At 48.5% G+C, this 22086-nt stretch overlaps 1 protein-coding gene across 4 annotated transcripts in view; it reads right to left on the bottom strand.

The window, feature by feature from the left end:
• mapkbp1 (mitogen-activated protein kinase binding protein 1) overlaps positions 1-22086 on the bottom strand; it is a 46028-nt gene that overhangs the window by 15159 nt on the left and 8783 nt on the right. For 3 of the 4 annotated variants that reach the window (XM_072699323.1, XM_072699326.1, XM_072699324.1), the window contains exons 3-15: positions 15579-15641; positions 14955-15012; positions 13028-13198; positions 12341-12478; positions 11091-11273; positions 10427-10444; positions 8989-9149; positions 7376-7565; positions 7001-7138; positions 5784-5968; positions 5472-5563; positions 2757-2882; positions 1988-2058 (exon numbers count right to left, since the gene is read on the bottom strand). In XM_072699323.1, the coding sequence (XP_072555424.1) occupies positions 1988-2058; positions 2757-2882; positions 5472-5563; positions 5784-5968; positions 7001-7138; positions 7376-7565; positions 8989-9149; positions 10427-10444; positions 11091-11273; positions 12341-12478; positions 13028-13198; positions 14955-15012; positions 15579-15641 (1594 nt within the window). The remainder of the gene's footprint in view (positions 1-1987; positions 2059-2756; positions 2883-5471; positions 5564-5783; positions 5969-7000; positions 7139-7375; positions 7566-8988; positions 9150-10426; positions 10445-11090; positions 11274-12340; positions 12479-13027; positions 13199-14954; positions 15013-15578; positions 15642-22086) is intronic. The other variant, XM_072699325.1, reaches the window with a different exon arrangement.

Raw genomic sequence — 22086 nt, 5'->3', positions numbered from 1 at the left:
GGAGTTCTGAATGGATTAAATTCGAGTTCTGAGGTACCACTGTATTTGTGCAATATTTAACTGTGCAATATTTAACTGTGCAATATTCTGACTTGCAAATTTAACTTTGAGCACTATTTACTCTGCACGAGATTCACCTCTGTGCTGAATAGTAGTTCTCCGTGTAGTTCTGTTCTCTGTGTAGTTCTGTGTTGTATTGTGTGTAGCCTGTAGTATTTCTGTTTGTTTTGTACATTGAGCCAGGAGAAATGCAATTTCGTTCTACCATGCACTCTCAAACTGTGTGGTACGAATGACAATAGAGTTTACTTTGACGTTTACGCGACACTAGCTATAATCCAGTCCTGGGTGGTAGATTTAATATTTCTTTGGCATATAAGAGGAGTTCCCTTCTTTAAAAAATATAAATAAATAAAATCATGTAGGTGGATATTTTTTGCTGGGACTTACTGTGTTTGACTCACATCAAGCTGAGTAAATAAAACCCAGGCTCTGAAGTTGCTACAGCAGAACTTTGAATGAAAAAAAACAAACAACAACAAGCAAGTTACTGAACAGTCCCAGTGCTGCTCTGTGCTGCCTGCAATCTAAACTGTAATCTCCGTGGAAAAGGAGAATCACTCTAGTCAGCTGTGAGAATTGGGGAATTTAGCCAACCAGTAAATCACGCAACTGGCAACCGTAAACAGTCCATATAAAATTACAGCACTTGAAACCTTCATAATGGCAGAGACAGAGAATACTAATTACCCTCCATAATTACCCTGGGCTAAAGTTAACCAGAACAATTTCAAAGGCAGCCTTGTCAATTCACAAACCACCAGTGGCATCACAAAATAATGAAGAGGAAAACCCATAAAGCCCATGCAGAGCAGAGGACGCAGGCCGCACAGCTCACTGACTCAAGGGCAAAGATGGTCGGCTTTTCCAAATGAAAATCGCTGTAAAGCGCCGATGAACCGATTGTAAAAGCGCAGCTAGACAACAGAAGGGATGGAGCAGGACAGGTACTGAGCTTCACACCAAACAATTAGGAATAAAAAAGTCACTGTCCGTCTCAATAAAGTGAATTACACCACAGATCAATGCCCAACACTCTTATTGCAGAGGGAAATTTTCAAGCAGCCGACGGGACCCTGGCAAGGAACCTCAAAGAGAACTTCCCTCTCTGGCACTCCTATAATCCCCCAAGGCCAAACAAGACCAAAATATCTTTGTATCACTACAGAGTCTTACACTTGTAAACTGAAATTAAACCACTTAAGTATAAGAGAAGGTTTAGCACATAAACACAATTCACCTAAGAACAAGACGCTTATCTTGTTTTGAGGCGATATGGACACACTGACATATTTAAAAAGTCCATTAGTAGTCTAGGCAGCCAGAAAAACAAACTACACTGTATATGACCTCAGAGACAGAATAACAGTCATCCTGGGGTGGGCAATCAAGGCAAGAAACACTGGTGGACATTGGCACCCCCTTTAAATAGATTAGATCCCCCCAGACACACAGAAAACAAGTTCTAAAATTAAAGTCACACTAGTTATGTGCATGACCAAGTTTTAAGAAAGGATCAGAAGCTTTAAGAGCTGTGGGAATCCTGTACTGGGTACAAGTAAAAATCCCACAAATTATGGAACCTAATAACCATTTAACAATATGAAAATCCAACACCTTGTGGAAGGGCGCTGTGGATGAGGGGTTATACAACAGGACTTATGAACTGCTATGGTTCTGCGGTTTTTACAATTAGGGCAGATTATAAACAAGGCTGTGTGCTGAAAAAGGTGAACATTATCCAGATCGCAGGGAATGACTGTGGGGCACATGCTCAGAGCTGAAGCCTGGGCACGGGATTTACACCCACCCAAAGACCAACGGTGAACTAGTGTGGAGCCTGAATAAAGAGAGAAAGGCAGCAGACTGCAGAACATCTCCACCCCGCTCGGGGTCACGGTTCAGGGGTCAGCTCGCCGTGACTGACCTTCTGTGCTGTCCGGAAGTAGATGCTCTTGTCTGCGCCACAGCTGATCATCCTCACCTTGCCATCGTTAGCTGGGGGAGAGAAGCAGAGGGGGTTACTATGGTAACAGCAGCAAAGCCTCCACACCAGAGAGAGGGAGGGGAGTTTCAGACCAGCTCAGCAGCCATTGTTGGCATGACAACAGCTGTTTCGCCCCCATAATTAACACAGCGCAGCAAAGATCACATTAGTCTCACACTAGATTCGAACATTCCACTCAAAAAAATAAACAAAAACTTTTTAAACTGCTACTGGGGGAGAAATCACAAACTAGCTATCAAATGAGAATCCACACAGCGAGAAGGTTATTTGATTATGGAGAAGAGACAGCGACTCATTCACGGCCTGCACTGCCGGGACATTTACCACAGGATCATGATGTATTTTACACTGCAGGTGGCAAAGGTTTAAGCCTAATGTTGCTGAGCAATGATATGTTCTCATTGGAGGGGGGAGCGGGGAGTAAGCCCACTGACTACAGGGGGTTAAAAGGGGAGATTTTTGGATTTTTTTTAATCAGAAATTCCATATAAAAGTTCACATTTGTATTAAAAGCTGCAGCTAAACCAACCTTAGCAGCAGAGTGAACCCCCTCGAAAGAAACAAACATTTCAAACTAAATTGAAATGGTGATGTTAATTGTAACTATTTAAAATATGATGAAATACACATGCAAGTGAACATCAGTGCATAGATGCACGAGGAAAGCGGGATGTAGAGAGCGACTGACCGGCGAAGCGCACAGCTGTGATGGAGGACGAATGCTCATCCAGAGTCTGCAGCAGTCCGTAGTTGCTCTCCACGTCCAGCACATGGATCAGTCGGTCCCGGCTGGCGCTGGCCAGCAGCTTCAGGCCTGACACACAAACAGCTGTGAGCTCACCAGCTACTGACCTCCTGTTTGCACCACGCAGCCCTAAAAAGTGGTCCCTTGCCTGACTGCGATCTTTTCACATGGCATGTTAAAGTGCTATGATACCTTTTCCTCCAAACCTGGAATGGTTAAAATGCACATCTTTGTTTAGGACCCCCACCCAAACTCCAGTGCATGTCCTGCCAGCCAGGCTCCTGTCCATCTCGGGGGGTTGCACTTTCAGGGGGGTGCAATCTGCTCAGTTCCACCCACAGTCCTGCAGGTGCAGTGGTGGACATCTCTGAAGAGCATTTACATCGAGAGGAGCCCAGCAGCTGGACCCATCCAAGTCTGCCAGCCTTCTGGGTCTTTGCAGTTCAGACTATAGGCAGAATGAATCAAATTCTCCCCCTGAAATGCATCTTGCACCAGGCCTGGTCTGGCTTTCTGGCAATTTTCTGTTGGGCCAAGGGGCTTTGCGCTAGCAAAATTCATTGCAGGTACCCCTCCCCCCTCCCTTGGTAAAATTTACTGCAGGGTGACCCCAAAATTCACAGCCAGTTTTTAATCCCAGGCCAGCCCAGCCCTTTACTGCACACCTGTAGCTCACAGACGTACTGTACATCAATTTTACAGGAGAGATTCAGGTCATGTATCTTTAAGTAGAGCACAAGCAGGGACCTAGATGGGACCAGGTAACCAGTCACAATGCTAAACACCATCATGCTTAACCAACAGCAACGTTACAGCAGACTCCAAACTCCTGAAGCCTGAACAGTGGGAAGTAAAGAGAGGCTTCCTGCTCATGTTCCTCACAAAAATAAATGAATAAATAAATAATAAAAAAAAAAAATCAGCAGATCAGGTGGCTGGAGCCCTGCACCACCCCTTTAAAATACCCCACCCCTCACTGACCCCAGATCTGTTTAGAGTCTCAACCACATGCCTGTCACATGGCGCTTAGGCCGAAAACTTGCCACTGGAAGGAATCCACACACATCAAGTGGGGAGTAATTACCAGCTGTGCTGACACTCCATTGCGGATCTTGACTCAGGAACACGCCTCCATATCAGAGCAGCGTGATTAAGCCCCACAGGAAACCACACGGGACCCCGACCGAACACGTCTGGGTGCAGACTCATCGCTCCGAGCTGCATTTCCTGCACAGCATGGCAGCTGCAATGCTGTAGTGATGTGACACTGGGACATCAGGGCCCTGGCACAGTGTGAATTATGGCAAGCGACCCAGTGTGCTGAACACAGGGCCCTCTAGCATTGCCTGACTAACCCCCACCTCACCCCCCCCAGCTGGAGGGATTCCAGACTGAGCAAAAAGCTGAACTGCAGCTCATCCTGTTGCGTGATAAAATCTAAATCAGCTATAGTCAGTATTTACAATACTGAGAGACAATTATCTGGGTTATATTGCATGGATTACAAGAAATTCAGTGTGGCAGTGAAGTGCAGTGAAATTGGGTCAGGGTGGTGCTCATTAAAAAATAAATAAATAAAAATTCTTGAAGGTCAACCAGCTCTAAAATGACCCAATGGCTAATGAGGGGTGGGGGGGAGGGGGGGTCTTCCCCAGGCTCCCCTTCATCTGAATGGTACCAGCCAGAGAACAGAACTAACCACAGGGAAGGGGAACGACGAACAAAACCAAAACATGAATAAGCAGGGCGAGCCTGCTCTGACACACACACTGCCTATGGGAAGGGAGGTGGGCATCCAGGGTGGGGAGGGCATAAGCCCAGTACTGGAGACATTCCAGCGCATTCCTCCCTACAGACGGCTGCGGTCCGCCACAGCCACGGGGCCCAATAATCCCGCTACATTAGAAGCTAAAAAATGCAGGATGACCTGCACACATTTACACAATTAAACCGCAATGACAGGCTGAAACATCCACTCGTACTGCAACAGCACAGTGCTGAATCCATTTTGCTGCAAGTTCAGTAGCACAAGACCCACCTGTGTTAAATCAAGTCTCAGACTAGATTAGGAGCAGTATGGAAGAGCTCATACTGGGAGCCTTAAAGCACTCTGGAAACAAAATGACTTATTGCACAATGATGTAATAGGTGTGAGTCTATAGTCTATAGGTTTGCTGGCAAATTGCCACTGGGCTATTGTGTCAGAAAGGCTGGTTATGTTCAACCACTAGTTCAAACATAAATACATTCAATGATTAATATGAGAATTCATAACTCAGGTCAAACCACTTTTTCCCTTCATATTCACGTTCCCTTCATTTGTCTGACAGTCTGAAGGACTGTATTTATTGTGATTTAAAAAAAATTCTGATGAGAATTAACACATTTACAGTTATATATACACATAACATGTCAGATTTTCGAAGAGTACAGCGATCAGACTAAAAATATAAGGATAGTGCAGCGTTTCCCAGTCCGGTCCTTGCGGACCCACAGACAGTCTATGTTTTTGCTCCCTCCCAGCTGGGAGGGAGCAAAAATGTGGACCATCTGTGGGTCCGCAAGGACCGGACTGGGAAACGCTGCACTATCCTTATCTTTTTAGTAGAAGTGTGCCCCCCCCCATTCTGAGTGTGTCCCCGAGGGCCGGCCACTCACCAGTCTCCGGCTTAGAGTACTCTAGGCAGAGGATCTCGGAGTCATGGGCCTCCACCTTCAGAATCTCCTCCATGCTCTGGAGCTCATGAATCCTGCAATAGCAGGGGGTGATTCAGCAGACTGCTCCCTGAGTATGATTCAGATCCCTGCTGATATCAAACCTGAGACCTTCCCACTTTACATCTTTAACAACATACAATGATCTTGCATACAGTGTTATATAAAAGCTTTCATCAAGGCTGGTCTCTTGTCCCTAAACTGCTCCAAATTAAAGTGAGATAAGAAGAGCCCGTGTGTACCCCGGTACAGTACCTTAGGGTGCCTATGCGGTCGCCTGAAGCCAGGTGCTGACCGTCTGGACTGACGCTCATGGTCCTAATGCCAGTCCGGTTCTCAGAGGTCTGGCTGTCCGGTTTCTCTGTGTTGCTGGTGGCTATACACTCCATGTCCAGCAGGGAGGCGGTGTTGTTTTCCATGTAGATGACCTTCATGAGGTCCTATGTGGGTAGAATGACACAGAAATGTATCAACTCTCCAAAAAGTTTAAACTAGTGTTTCCCAGTCAAAGCTGGGTGGGAGCAAAAATGCGGACTTTCTGGCAGGGAGCTGGGAAAGAGCAAAAACATAGACTGTCTGGGGGTCCCCAAGGACCAGGTTGGTAAACACTGGTTTAAGCAAATACAGAGATTGGTTTTGTACTTTTGTCTTCCTGCACCATTTTTTTTGCAAAAATGTGATCTGTATATGATTAGTGCGAAGAGGGAAAAGGTTGAAAGGTATTAATGACCAAATATGAAATTTTACTGCCTGTAGTACTGAAAGGATGAGCCATCCTCCACTGGCAGGTTTTACCCACATAACCAGGTTTCCCTTAGGCCAACAGACTGCGATTGACAGCTCTCAGTAACTGCACACTGCTGGATTCAAATCCTCACATCTCCCAGCACTAACTATCGGTGTTCCACTGGGGCCTGCCTGACCAGGCTTGAAAATAAAACCTACAATTAGCAGTCCATAACTGTCCTGAAGGCCATGATCATGTGTGACAGAATGCCTAAAAAAATCCACAGAAAAGCAAAGGATACCAAGGAGAAGCAAGGGACAAAAAAAATTAAAAAACTAGTTTGTGATGCGAAATGATGTAAGCATCCATTATAACTAAAAGTGGGATGAAGTGAATGGCAGGATTGCTGTGCGTGCAGAAACCAGCTTCCAGGCTGCATCTAATGATGGGTTTTCGGGTGTGAGACCAGAGGATGAGGAGCCGAAGAGGAATGAGATATGGGCTGAGGAGCCATCAATCACTTCGGGTTTGATGAATACAGCACATCCTCCACGTTTTAGTAAGCTATCGACTCAGACCTGTCGCTCCCCCTCAAGGTCTATCAGGACAGGTGTGGTTAACTAGGTGAACACATGGAGACACCATAACTCAAGGACTGGAGCTGTGAAGTGCTAATAGACTATAACCATGACTGTAATCTGCAGACGAGGTCCCACTGGGCGGGGAGGGGACACCCTGGACTCACGTTGCTGAGGACGTTGCGGCTGAGAGCAGTGCTGTGGCCGTCTGTGTTCCATAAGCGGATGGTGTTGTCCGAGGAACAGCTGAGGAAGGACCCCGGGGGCAGGAATGCCTGCTCGCCCTGAGAAACCTCTGGGTACACCTAAGGTAGGAAACGGGACAGTCAGCCACCCAAGCAGTAATCCTCTCAGATACACACAGGAAGCCTACAAGCCAGATGCTAAGGGTCACTTATAGGACCACACAGGCCAGCATGAGCAGGACCCCCTGGGAATTTCCACACACGATGCCACAGGCTTTCCAGAATAATCCAGGACCAAGAGCAGGAGTTGGGGAGGATTTCTGTAGACGGCAGCCTTTGCGATAGACAAGGGCTCACCTCTGCACTCCACACGCAGGCCGAGTGGTAGAGTGCGGAGTACACCTTCCCCACTTTGCGCAGGTCCTTCACGTCCCACACGTACAGGCTGTGGTCGTTGTACACGCATGACAACCAGCGGCTCGTGGGGTCGTAGGTCACGGCCACTGTGTCAGGATAACGGACGTCCGGCTTGAAGGAGAAGAGGTGGCTGAGAAAGGATGGAGGAGACAATGGAAGGTCAGAAGGGTGTTGGGAGGGCAGGGCTTGGAGCGTACCTACATTCAAACTCTAAACGGTAGCGGTCTTGTTATCTCACAGAGAGACTAAAGAGATCGCTATAGAGTGAACGCAAACTTGCGAATCAACAGGACAAACGGAGCCAACCTGCAAACTTCGGCGAAGCCTGATGATGCCGATACAAGCTTGGCTCACCAGCCTTAAAGTGCGAAACCTCATTCACAGGATGCATGAACAAACACGCACAGGAGCAGAGGTTCAGCAAACCGGGCTGAGCGTTCAGCTCCCAAGGAGACAATGTGTGTGTTTACATGCATTAGCCTCCAAGTCTAATACAGAACTACACATAATATTTGAATGGAATGAATCAAACCTGTCAAAACAAAGACTGAATGTTTCAGACGCAAGACAAAAGACACATGGGGTAAAAAGACAGAGCAGCTGTGTTTGTGCTGTACATAATGCATAAAACAAGGACTTCAATGGCTTCTCTGTAAATAACATTCAATAATGTCTTTCAGCAGCACAAAAGAGCTGTTCAGGTACCAGTCCTCAGCCGCTTTAAAGATCCGAGTCACGGAAGGGCAAGGAAGTGACATAACGTGCTTGACCTGAGGAAGACCCCGCGTGCCGTTCAGGCGGAGCCCACGCACACCCTCATCGAGAGCATTTTTTGAGAACGTTTGGAAATTTTTAAAAGGCATTAACATTTGGATTGTATTGGGTCAAATTCTTAGCTTCCCACAGCGCTCTGGCTGGAATTCTAAGCAATGTGAGGCGGGGTTTTGCACAAGTCTTATTTGCAGGCTCGCATTCTGGCATGTTTCATTTATGCTTTTGGCAACATCAGCTGAACAGCAGATCTTGTACAGAAACACAAAAAAAAAAATTCACATCCGGTGCTCGGGGCGTGTCAACCGGGCTGGTGCTTGGTGATCATCAAGCGGGCCGATGCTCGGGGCGTAAATGGTACAGGCACCTCTCTGCTTCTCTTCAGAGTACTGGAACCTTTTGCAATCTCACATACAGAACATGACAACGGCAGTAATGATACCATCACTGGCCAAATGCTTCCCATTTGTCACTGGAGGATAAAAGATATCAATAAAGCACGTTCTGAACAGTAAATCCATAGTTACTCATCAGAAAACAGAAGCAGCGGTTATGCGGTGACAGTGTGGCTGATTAAAGGGACCCATTCCTCAGACTCGAGGCAGAGGCGGCCCCCGGACAAGGCCTTCCTTCCTCTGAAACCTCACCTGGCTTCCGCTACCGCGGTGACGGCTGTGCACAGGAAACCTCACCTGGCTTCCGCTACCGCGGTGACGGCTGTGCACAGGAAACCTCACCTGGCTTCCGTTACCGTGGTGACGGCTGTGCACAGGAAACCTCACCTGGCTTCCGTTACTGTGGTGACGTCCATGCCCAGACTGTGGGGCCGCGGCAGACTGCAGATGAAGTGCAGGTTGGCGGGGCTGAAGGAGCGCACCGTGCCGTCTGCGCAGCCGCAGAAGATCAGCTCCTCGGTCACAGACAGGGAGGTGGCCAGGCTGGTCTGGGGGGGGGGGCATGGGGCATTAATAACCAGCACTCTCAGCAATGAGGAAGGGGGGGGGGCAGGGACTATGGGACAAAAACAATGCTTACATGGCAATAGAATAATGGCCATGTCACAAAATGCAAAACAGCTACGAGCACGGCTTTTACCATTATGCATTTACACCCAATGAAAGGAAAGGAAAATACTTGCTCTTAAAACTTTAACCCCCCCACTCCCAATGCAAAGCTTGACTGGTTAGAATTTATGGTAAGACAGCAAAAAGTTCAGCTAAAAACAATCATAAGGAATTTGAAGAAAATCAGATGTGCTCAAAATTTAAATTAATTCTGAGCACAGGTCCGTAATGGGGACCAATGTCCTTGATGGGACAGAAAGTCATCAGGCTGTTCAGTCTGGAAGAGAGTTAAAACCTCGCACAGTTAAAATGAAGCCATCTGCGGCCGGCAGTGCTGGGGTGAATTGGCCCAATTCAAAACCGAACAGCAACAGGCCAACAATCAGGACAACTGCCACTTAGAGTTTACAACCCCTGAAAATGTGAGAAGCGGCAAGTCTGGATGCTCAGCTCAGGAACCCAGGGCAGCCGGCTGGTCCCACGCAGATTGAAGATAATCAAATCCCGAGCTGTAATGTGACGGCCATGCAGAGCTTGAAACAGAGCGGACGTTGTGCGGTGCCTTTCCCAGCATGCCACTGGCACAGAGCCGAGATTATGAGGCTCCCACTGCTGTCGGACGGGAGGTAGGACCCTGAAGGAGGCGGCTCCTCACCGCTCGCTCAGCTTCTGAGCCACTAGATCAGTTCCTTAAATTCCATGATTTTTGCACAGTTTGCTCCCCTTCTTTCCCGGCCACCTTAAAGCTTTAAAAGGTGCAAGGACCTCAGGGACATGTGACTAAGCAAACCGAGCACAGCAACTCAGGCTCTAATTGCCCAACTTATTTCATAGTTGGAGGCCAATACAAGCTCATTCCTGACCCAAATTTTATGGAGATCCGCTTCTGTGGAAACAAGCCTCTGCCTTGTTTATCCTAAAAACCCCGTGAGCCACACAAAAAAAAGCAGGCCGGCCCAGTGGTACGAGATCCTGTCTGATAACATGGAAATGCAGAGACGGTACAGGGGGCAAAGACTCACGGGACACGGACATGACGACCCCCCCCCCAGTGAATATGAAGAGGGTGGAGAGATGCAGCATTCTGTACTGAGCCACAAGGGCCAGCAGTGGGAGGGGTAACAGACGTGAGTGCTGGGGAGATAAAGGGACTTACTGTGATACTGTCGTTTTTCTGTACAAAGTGAAAAAGGAGGAGAAGCAGAACAGACTGTGATTAGACTGCAGCAAGGCTGGGCTGCACCACAGCAGCACTCACTCGCTGGCCTAACAACCAATGAGGCTCAAGATTGCAGAGGTCTTAAGGGTCACATAAAAGAAAATTTACCTATAAAATGGTCATTTACAACTGCAGTTCAGAGAAGGATCCAGAAACAGCATCGGAAAAAAATTGCAGTGCATTTGCATGCATTGTCGTGATCACAAGTTGTGTTCTAGTTCTAGTAAAATCAAGCTGGGCCCCCCACTCTGAGTCACCTGCAGATGGGACCCCCCCGCAGACGGAACCCCCCACCACTCACTGACTGGCAGATGGGACCCCATCCCCCACAACCCACCCACCCACACACAACGGAAGCCCCCCGTGCGTGCACTAACCCACAGATCGGACCCCCTTCTTACAGACAGGACCCCCCATAGCCCATTCACCCACAGACAGGACCCCCCCCCCCCCCCAATCGCAGACAGGACACTCCCCGGCCACCCACTAACCCACAGACGGGACCCCCCATCGACGACAGGATACCCCCCGGCCACCCACTCACCCACAGACAGGACCCCCCCCCCCTCGCAGACAGGACACCCCCCGGCCACCCACTCACCCGCAGCTCCACCCACTTGTCCAGCAGCCTCTTGCCATTGAACTCGCACAGCAGCCCTGAGGTGGTGATGCAGAAGGTGCTGTCGGCCTTGCGGCCCTTCCCACACGCCACGTCGCTGAAGAAGTTGTTGCGCAGCTCACCAAGGAGGCCGGAGCGGCCCAGGAGGGGCACGGTAGCGTTTACCTGCAGCACACAAGGATTATGCTCCGTCACGGAAATCCATACACTGAGGAGCAATTCGGCATAGAGAAGCCGAAGATGTTAATCCATTTCACCTCTTCTGCTGCAAACTGCTACTTTAATCTTATCTTATCTTAAATACCATTAGACCAGAGGTATTCAAACTGTGAGGCGCACCTCCCTGGTGGGGTGTGAAGGAATTGCAGGGGGGGGGGGGGACAAAAAAAAAAAATGGAGGTGGGGTAGACCCATTTAAAAATTTGCAACCTTTAGGAATATTAAAATTCAGTGTCCCCAAAATTCTCTAGAGCACAGCTCATCAAAACCTGGAAGAACAGGCATATCCTTCTTCCCATTGGGCTGGGGGGTGAAGTTTATATGGATTCAGTGTGTTTTGGGGTGTGTGTGTGGGGGGGGGGGGGGATCATGATAAACATAAATCAGCCTTATGGAGGCCGTGTCAAAAAAAAAAAAAAAAAGTTTGAATAACATGAAAAAAATAAACACTTTCATAATGAGTCCTTTAGAATAACTGTCCTATACTGTACTGTGAATGTGGGCCTTGGGTGCCTTAAGGGGGGGTGAAGCTAAGTGGGAAAAATAATGAGCTCAGCATTTGCAGCACATTTGCATGATCCAAGGCGGAAAATGTACCATACAATCGAGCATGTAATTAATAATGGAAAAACAGGCAAGCACCCAGGCTGCAAGGGTGAATAAACACAGAAAACACCCCCACGGGAGGTGAAAGGAGACGAGAGCAGGGCTGGGAACAAGGAGAATGCATGTGAGGAAAGGCGAGAATAAGGCGATTCATAACATATGGGCACGAAGTGTCACCATGCATAAGGGGGGGTTATTTTAATGTGGAAATGGGGGGGGGGGGCTTCAGCTGCCTGTGTCACATGCGCTTCACAGCGAGTGCCTTAGTGACATCTGTCTGAGGGTCTGCAGCACAACTGCTGTAAGTGCAGGACAGTCTGCACACACACACACACACACTCACTTTGCTTCACAGCACACTAACCGGGCAATGAGTTACACTGGATGCTGCACTGTGCTGGGAATACCTTTGAGGACTTTGTGTGGTCCAGGTACCAGAACTTCACGTGCCTGTTCCCAGCAGTGACAAAGTAAGAGCTGTCTCCAGAAAAGGACACTGCTGTCACCCTGCTGGACACCTTGTTCGCAGCAACCACTGCATTTTTCTGTGGGGAAGCAAAAAAAAAAAATGTACATAAACACAGACATCAGGAAAGGATGCCACATTCAGCAGGTCCTCAAGTGGAAAACTAGGCATTACCTCCACCCCTCATCTTCTCCCAGCTCACTAATTTATAGATTTTTAGATCTTTTTATACTTATATATAGGTTTTAGAGGGTCATTATTTCCCAACACACAATGCAAAAGAACATGCTTTTATATGTTCATTTCTCAGATCCACAAAAGGTCTCGTTTAAAGTCTAGTTTGCTTTATGCTAAAGAACTCTAAAGTGGAATATTCCATTCTGAGATTAGTGAGGGAATTTGAGATTGAGAGAGAAAAGCCTTGGATTACATTAGCGTTTCTAAACCCAGTGCTTGGAGACCCCCAGACAGTCCGGGTTACAGGTGCGTTGGGAGCTGGGAAGCAGCGAAAACGTGTCTGGGGGTCCCTGAGGACTGGTTTGAGAAATGCTGCTGAACTAGTTCATGGTACGACCCAGAAGCCAGAACGAGGTCAGGCATGGACGACGAGCCAGCCATAGGGCAGTACCTTCCAGGCCCAGACGTTGATGATCATGTCGTGCTGGTAGCCCACGCTGACGATATACTTGCTGTTGGGGGAGAAGGCCACGCAGGACACCCCGTACTTGTGCTCCTGGAGCTCTGCGACCTGGCTGCGCTCCAGCACGTCCCAGACCCGCACGGCGGGCATATGCCCACTCTGACGGGCAAAAGAATTCGCATTCAGTGACGACAGCACCAAACTGACACAGCAACCCTCAGACGCTCGGATTGGCACTTGTGCTACACGGAAGCAGCCAAACTGCTTTCCGCAAAAAGAAAGTCACATGGATCAATAGCTGCCCAAATACACCTTATTCTTACAGCTGAAAAGAAAGGCTAAGACCCACTCCACATTAACAATTCCAGACCGGCAGATTCCAAGACGGTGATATCTGCACAAAACTAGTCATATTAAATGACTCGGGCCCCCAAAAGGGAGCAGTGGGTTCATTAGGGGTTTGTGGTAAACCAACATGACACACTACTTTGCAAGTGGAAATCGCCAGTTAAGCAGAGCCGTGTTTGGGCTGTGGGAAGACACCAGAACACCCACAGGAAACACAAAGAACAAGGGAAGGACTTGGAAATCCGGGCCTGAGAGGCGACAGCTTTCCAGCCAGAACCTCTAAAGTCAAGCCAAGCAACCTTCCATTATACAGCAACGCCAAAGCTTGGAGGACCCTTCGCTTAACATGGCCTCTGCCTCTGCCTCTGCCTCTGCCTCTGCCTCTGCCTCTGGTCGGCTTCCCCCTGTTTGCAGAACCGCTCCCGGCCTTCAAGGGCTCACGTTCGCCGGTTATCTAAACAAATGCTGAGCAGGGAGCGCCGACGGCAAAGAGAAGAGGCTGTTTTCCCGGGAGCTCCTGCATTGCTGGAGTGGACAAATGTTTACACAGATAAAAGTAGTGTGTTTCCTAAAGGGTTCAGATGTGCTGCACTAGTCTACAGCATCCAGGCCTGGGCAATGCTGGGTCACAGGCAAACAGGTCATTTGAGGGTGTAGCATTACTAGATCAAACACAGCTTTCAACCTGAGGCCTTTATATCTTATTCAGAATACTGAGGTATGGTTCTGTGGCCTCTACCTATTCAGGTAACAAAATGAAGGGCCTGAAATTCTTGCAAAGGGCTCAGCTTGCATGCATCAAGAGGGCTACCCTTGACAACCACATCCCTGATCAATTTGACAGAACAGGTGAGAACAGGTTAGGCACTGAGCTGCAGTTCAACGAGAGATCATGAGTTGCTTAATCCTGAGGGACAATATGGCATTTGCCTGGAGGCTTCTCATAATACAAGATACTTAAACATATCAGCTTACAGTTCATCTGATCCTGTAAACGTCATATTACATGTCAACTTATTATGGAAGAAAAGTATAGACAACTCAGCCAAAAGGTCACAGTTTCAGATCAGACATGCAAAGCTCTCTTGATGGGAGATGGGAAATGATTTACAGTCAGATCTGGGGATTCCTAGGAGCAGAGTCAGCAAGGTCAGAGTCCGCTGCGTGACCTGGGTCCAGCTCAGGCCACCGTATGCAGAGCCTGGCCCTGTGCCCAGAGGGGAGGTGCTGAAGACTGAGCGCACACTCACATATGGGCTCACATCCACCGTGTGCATTATCACTGTCAAGAGTCCTTGGGGAGTTCAATGAACAAAGTCACAGTTCCCCTTATCACTTGAAATCGTGAATGTATCTTCTCAAAAGCATATACATCACAAAAAAAAAAAAAAAAAAAAAAAAAGTTTGCAATACAGACACAACACATTCGGACAGATTGAGGAATTCCCTGTACATGTCCTGCAACTTCCGCTGCACAGATTCTCTCCTATGAGCCTCACAGCATCATGGGACTCACAGCATCATGGGACTCACAGCATCATGGGACTCACAGCATCATGGGACTCACCTCTCCAGTGACCAGGTACTTGCCATCGGGAGAGAACGCTACAGTGGTGATTGTTTTTCTAGAGACAAAAAAAGAGCAACTTTTTCAGTCACAGTTACTTGCCCTTCACCCCTGATGCATCCACACCTATGACAATACTAAATAAAAAGTATTTTCGGTTGGTAAATAAATAAACAGGTGCATGGTCAGAGTAGTGCTGCTGCCTGAAGGTCTTAATGGGGCTTCAAGAGGGAACAAACAGTCAGAATCCAAATGATGAAAAGGAAAGCGAGCACTCATCCAAACGGCCTTTGGTGGAGGATGAGACGGAGGGTGGAAGCTTGCCGACTGCTAGCAAGAAACATCTGGATGGAGCACAAGGGGGGCTGCTGTTCATGCGGAGATCTTAGGGAGTGCTTAGGAAGGGTGAAGTTGTTTGTGGCACAGCAGACAGCTCTAGCAGGCAGCTGGACAAAGCACCGCTCAACAAAATGCAGCTGAACGAGGCATCTAACCTGAACTGCCCCAGTAAGCACCGGCATAGAAGATGCAGACAGATGCAGACTGGCACCTGATGCTTTGCGGGCCCACATGCCTGAGTGCTGAGGACCTGCTTTTAATCACTAATTCGGGGGATCTACTCACCTGGAGCTATTGAGGATGTGATGCTGCTTGTTCTTTTTGGGGTTCAGTAGGACCACCACACACCTGGGGACAGAAATAAAGGAGGTCTGTGATGAGGGTGAAGAGATCAGACCTCTGCAAACGTCAGGCACCTGCAACTGCAGACGATTCCATTATTATTCTGTGTTTTTTTATCGTTTGATTTCTATAATAGTTAAATAACATTTGAGCTTAAAAATAAATATCATTTCAGGCATGGAAACCAAAAGCCAACAGGTCATCATTTGAACAGCTCTACTTAAGGTCACCGCAAAGGCCAGCGAGAGGGGAAATGACCAGCTGCCAGTTTACTTGATTGCACTGCACACTCCACCAATCAGAGATTCTCTTACATACGGCATAAGCGTTCAGCAGGAAGAGGTTCCAAAACAAAACAGTGGACCAGGCACACCATCTCATAACATGAAAACCCAGCCAAGCTGCGGGTACACCTTAATCATCAAGTGTGGCAGAAACGAGAGCACACTCAGTTTTAAGGTGAGGGAAACCTCAGTTTTGGCTTAATTATATATACTGCTCTTCCTTAGACTGAAAACTTACAGGATGTTAAGCTGAAGCCCTTATAAACCCATTTTAAATAAAGAACATGCAAGGAAAAAAGCTTTCCTCAGACTTCAACAAATAAGCACTGAAGACAGGTTCTCTAGTCATTTTGTGTATAAACATCTACTGAATGTAGCCCTTTTCACAGGAGGAATGGCAGTTGGGAGCTAACACTGCCTCTAAACATGGATTTTCCAAGGCTGCCTCAAACACTTGTCTGTCCTCTATACTCATTTATGCAGATGTGGCCCCTTGCGGCTCCCTCCGGGGTCCCTCGCCACTGTGCATCTTCCAGCTGTGACACATAACATTCTCATACACAAAGGCTTCCAAAAGACTGAGGGAAGCCTTTGTGAGGCTCTATATAACACCAACCCCCTGCCTTCCTAAATATTGACTATCAGGCCGAACGGGGCCTTTCGTCGCAGAAAAGCAGCTTTTTCTAATTTTTGCTGCCAACCAGCTTGGTGCCTTAAGGGCATTTGATGGATGTGCAGTAACCGCTGAGTAATTACCAAGGAGAGCCAAGGAACAGAGAAAGAGGAAGTGACCTGTGGGCCCATGCCACATGACTCAGTCACAAAACCACATCCCCACTACAGCATGCCGCTTTCCAGCTAGCAGTAAGCTGGCAGACTGAGGAGGAAGAGGAAGAGAGAGAGGCCGTTGACCAATAAATCCATTATGGGGTGCAGGTATAAATAGACAGGACTTTAGGAGGACTGAGCGGGATCAGAACAATGACTCTGGTTACACATTCCTATGAATCGCTTAATATCTGCAGCGTCGGGGGGGGGGGGGGGGGGGGGGGGGGGGGTATAGCTGTTGTACTAACCTTACGCTTGTTAACATCAAGCCAACTCCAAAACCTAGGAGCAACTGTACCTATCAGATGTCTTGTTTCGCTAAGACACTGAAGTGTTTGCAAAGTTCTCAAACATTAGGTCTTGGGAAATAAGCCTCCAGCACAGTAAAGTGCAGATCACTGGATGGCTAACATAGCCTTGTCTGCCAAGACAAATCTCAGATCCTATGGAGTGGCACTGAAACAACTTTGTTCACTGAAATTCTGTTCCAGCTCTCCAACACCTTTAAAACACATCAAAAATAAACAGAGTTGTCAGGCTAATAAATTGATGCAGCGAGACTCTTGCCGTTGAGGTTTGCTAAGCAAGACTGTCACTTCTTTTTGTAAATTGCTCGTCTCTCCAGAGATAGAAATTAAGTGCAAACCACAAAACTGGTTTAGCTACACAGACTTAAGGAATCTTATGAAGTGTATCTTACATACTTTAGCCCTTAAACATCTACATTTATCTGATGACCCAGAATGAACCCAAAACAAAATGCAATGCAACATCAAAATTAATGCGAAACATACATGACATTTCCATCATATCTTTGGTTGACTTTGAAAAAGAATAGGATCTTCCACATAGGTGTCAAAACCAATGGGAGATAACAGGTCATTCTCAGGCTGTTCCTCAGAATCCTTTAGTTCAGTGGTTCTCAATCCTGTTCCTGGCGACCCACCTGCCAGAACGTTTTCATTCCAACCCTACCTTAATCAGGCTTATATGGTCCTTAATAGGCTAAAGCTGGTTACAGACCGAACGCGGCATGCGCTGTGCTCGCCGCGAGGCTTCTGCGCAAAGAGTAGGCGTGGTTTTCAAAACGCTCTCCTGTCATTTTGGCTCGCAGTCAGTAGCGACGATGTATATTTCACATTCAAAAAGATTCTACGCTTGTGTGATATAGCTCTGGGAACTCAGACACGGACAATATAAGTCTTTCCTCCATTTCGTTTTCTGTGCCCAGTTCGGTGCCTTGTTTCTTTTGATCGCGAGAGAATTCATCACAGCGCGCAGCGGTCAAAGTTCAACAAAGGCACGGAGCACAGCGTAGTGTATGCCGTGTTCGGTCTGAAACCACCTTAGTCTATTAAGGACCATATAAGCCTGATTAAGGTAGGGTTGGAACAAAACATTCTGGCAGGTGGGTTACCAGGAACAGGATTGAGAACCACTGCTTTAGTTTTAGCCAAAACATTAACCTAAAGTCACCATTAACATCTGTTCAGTTGCTTGGAGTAAATTGAAGAGGCACCCCTGAGATTCAACGCAGACATTTTCAGGTTACATGCATAAACGCTGGTACCAGCTGCCCCAATGCACGGCCACTCAGTGGGACGCGAGATTGAACAAAATGGGGATGAGAGAAAGAGGAACGAGAACTTGTTAGACAGACAATCCAGCACATACACAAAAAACTGGAACTGTCGACTGCAGACGGGTGACTGAGGGTGGTTCCCGGCGCGGACGTGTCCAATTTCAGGCTGAAGAACAAGCTTGTAACCTGCAGTGAGGATGGGGGGACCAGGAGAGCCCCTCATCCTCAGTGAAGCAGGGTGATAGACGCTAACAAGTGGCCTGCGTGCTTGGGGGAAGTCACTGGCTTCACCACAGATGTTTGCCCAAACAGACAAACAAACTAAATGCACAGAGTAATTGGAGCCCTGCGTGCAAGATTCACACGTGTGTGACATTTTTAATTTACATAAAACCTGGTTAATTCTCACCATGCCTTTGTGTGGCAGCAGTGAAGTCAGGGTCCTGCGGCAAGCTGATGGGCAAATGCAAACAAGGCATCGAGCGTTTAGAGGAATTAATTCAACGGGGATGGAGGAAGGAATTTAAAAAAAAAAAAGAAAAAGAAAAAGACAAGCTTCCCATTTCAGCAAATCTGGTATTTAAAGCACAAATGAAAGGCTTTGTTAAGAGGAGGCTCTGGCCCAGCACGGCGGCCCTTTTCTGTAAACTGATGTTCCTCCATTATTAGACCTACAATAAAGTAACAGCAAAAATAAGAGGGAAGGCCAGGCTTCTGATTAACACTTTGGAGAGTAGCTGACAGCTTCCTGGAGGGAAACGGGGAACTGAGGTTGCCTGATGGGAGGGAACCAAAAAAATTAATATACGAATGTGGGAGGAACGATGCTGACAGTACCTGCATGTTTCGGTTGTTCCTTCTCTTGAAAAAGGGATGCAGATACAGAACCATTAAAAATGTCCTGGGGTCCGTTAAGGTTAATGACTTGGGCACCGAGAGAGGCAGCACGTACCGGGTCTCTACGCTGTCAGGCACCGTGTGCATGGGTGCAGCTCTGCATTTGGCACCTTTCTCTCCCATCTCCTTACCCGAAATCAGGCTTGGCACACGGGGGCCTCTCTGCACATCCTTGAATCAGAAGGGGATCCCGCAGGCTGGGGACAGCCTCCTGCCGGCTGCTGGCACGGCGTGACAGCTCTTGGGGAGGACGGAGGGTGGGGGTGTGTAGGTTTGACGGCGATTTCCAGGTGTGCCGTGGGCCAGTGTGTGGAAAAGCAGCCGCTCTCGCTGTCATGGCTTCCCGCCGCTTCCCAGAAGAAGCTTGGCGACTTTGCCAGAACCGAATCTCTCAGTTCTCCGATGCTTAAGGCTTATTATGGAAATATCCACCCCCCCCCCCCCCTTAAATCTGACAAAGTGTGAGGCAGCTCAGTGCTATGTGAGGACAGAGGGGGTGTAGGAACCATGATGGTGTGACTGCTCCACTGACTTCAGAACCTCACCTTGCTTTGACCTGCTCAATGTACTTTGTGAATTGCTGGGGGGGGGGGGGGGGGGGGGAGAAGAGATACCAGCCAATTACAGCTGAGCAAAAACCAAACCGAAGCCACTAATAACAGACGAGCCGCTGATACGGTGATACGGTTCATTCATGGATCTGTAGCAGTGTGAGAGAGAGCCGACACTAAGAAGAGAGCGTGCGTTTGCACGTGGGAGTGACAACGGAGAAGCGTCAATGTGCACACATTACGATCACGGGTCTGAAACCAAGGGAGGGGTGTGTGTGCAAGCAGGAGACTTAACCAGGAGACACGGCTCACGTTACTGCACGAAAGCTTTAAAGCGGCTCAACGGACGCTGGTAAATGAGTATGTACAGCAGAATCCTTCTGCATGTCGACCACCTGCGTGAGGAACAGCCCCTTCAGGGTCTCCAGCTCCCACAGCGGCCTTGCCAGGCCAGCGGCACACAGGAGCCATTCAGCAGCAGAAGCTTGGGCAGACTTAAAGGTTATTTACAGTGGGCATTCAAACGGGAAATGTACCACTAATGTGAATAAAGAAGGGGACCTGGGTGGGTGGGGGGGGGGGGGGGGGGATCCATGCATGCAGAGACATCGATTCATGCATAATTAAAGAGAAGCTGATATCACAATAAGAGCCACAGCGTACTGCGCTACTCGAATGAAGGGCAGCTTTTCCAGGCGGGAAATGGGAATGAATGCTGCATTCATTGTCTAAGTAGCACAAGTCACACAATTTTGGATTCTTTAATAGAAAGAGTGGTAAGCCTAAGGTTCCTATGTGTTCCTTTGGGGGGGGGGGGAGTCTCAGTGCCAGGGGCCATTACTCCCTCCCTGCTGACTGCAGTGCCAGCACAGCACACCCAACCCCCCCGGCATGTGGCAGACGACGTCTGATGGTGGCTAAATACGCAACACTTAGGCAAGAGCTCTGGGAAACATGTGAACCTCTGGGGACACCTTCCTTCAGGTGCAAAGAGATATAGCCGCCCGCCTGGCTGAGAGCTCGGATCCTGCCCTGGTTGGAACTAGAAAGTCGCAGCTGGGTGCAGCAACGAGGCACGGAGCCCCCAAAAAAGGCCCTCACTGACAGCAAGATGAAACATTTTAGTGTTCACAGCTGCAACGTGAAAGGGCAGCCCTCAAACACGCTGAATCCAGTGCTGAGGTCCGGCAGTGACGAGCCCCCGCTGTGTGCGGGACAGCTGGGACGAGCAGGCAGGGGCGCAGGGGGACAGATGGACCGGCCCGTCTGGGGGCTGTCAGGACAGCGCCGATTCAGCCGGAGGATCTGATGCCACGGAGCAGTCATGCGGCAAGGCCAGCCTGGCCATCCCTGGGGGGGGTGAGGGGGCATATCTATCTGAAGGGGGGCAAGCTGTTAATTCCGATCACGCGACTTCTCGCGACGAGTGTTTCACTCCATCCATGAGCAAGTCAGCAGCCTAGATACTGCCCCCCCCCCCGCCCCAAGGTCCTGTATGCGACCCACAGCGATCACTTGAGTGTCTCTGTGCTGCAGGACCAGCTCAGTAGATGCCCAGCATGCACGAGCTGCACGTCTGCACGTAAGTGTGCACCGTGATGGACTCCTGCAGAGAAGGTGGCGGCCTCCCTGCTCCCTGACCCACATTTCTTACGGTAAATATATACAGCGTGGAAGCTCTGCTTCCCCGTGAGCGACAGGTGGGCCCCATGCAGCCCGTCTTGGCAGGTGCCCGAGTTCCTACCTTCTCAGAGGGCAGGGTCGGCATGGAGATCGTCCTCGAAGACCACGTGCCTCAGACGCTGGCAGCTGCCAGCTTCGCATGCGACTGTCCCCACCTGCCTTGGTGATCCTGACCCACTTTCGGGAAAAGAAACCCTGACACACATTTACATGAGCTTTCCCTTGACAATTCCATTTTCCCCCCCTTAATTAAATGCATACAGCCAAACCTCGATCGTTTCAGCTGTGAAACTGTGGGCCAGAACACGACCATGATTGCTGACATATAGCCCAGAGATTTCAGTGCAACAAGAAGCTTATATTCCAAGGAACAAATTCCAAAGCAAATATTTAGTTTATCTATGTGATGAACTCAGTCTTCTTTTAACACAAAGACAAAGGTGACCCGCATGTTTTATCACATGATCTGACCGACACAGAGAGAACACACCATAACAGCCGGAAAATCAGAGCACCTGTACAGCTATGCAAATATTTCAGATATTGCCGATTACACTACAACATAAATGCTGTCAGAGAGGAATTCAGTAGCTTGGGCACAACCCCCCAGGCTGTTTATCACTATG

The sequence above is a fragment of the Paramormyrops kingsleyae genome, chromosome 14 (genome assembly GCF_048594095.1).
Source record: "Paramormyrops kingsleyae isolate MSU_618 chromosome 14, PKINGS_0.4, whole genome shotgun sequence".
NCBI classification, from domain to species: domain Eukaryota; kingdom Metazoa; phylum Chordata; class Actinopteri; order Osteoglossiformes; family Mormyridae; genus Paramormyrops; species Paramormyrops kingsleyae.
This window is presented reverse-complemented; position numbering and strand designations above follow the sequence as displayed.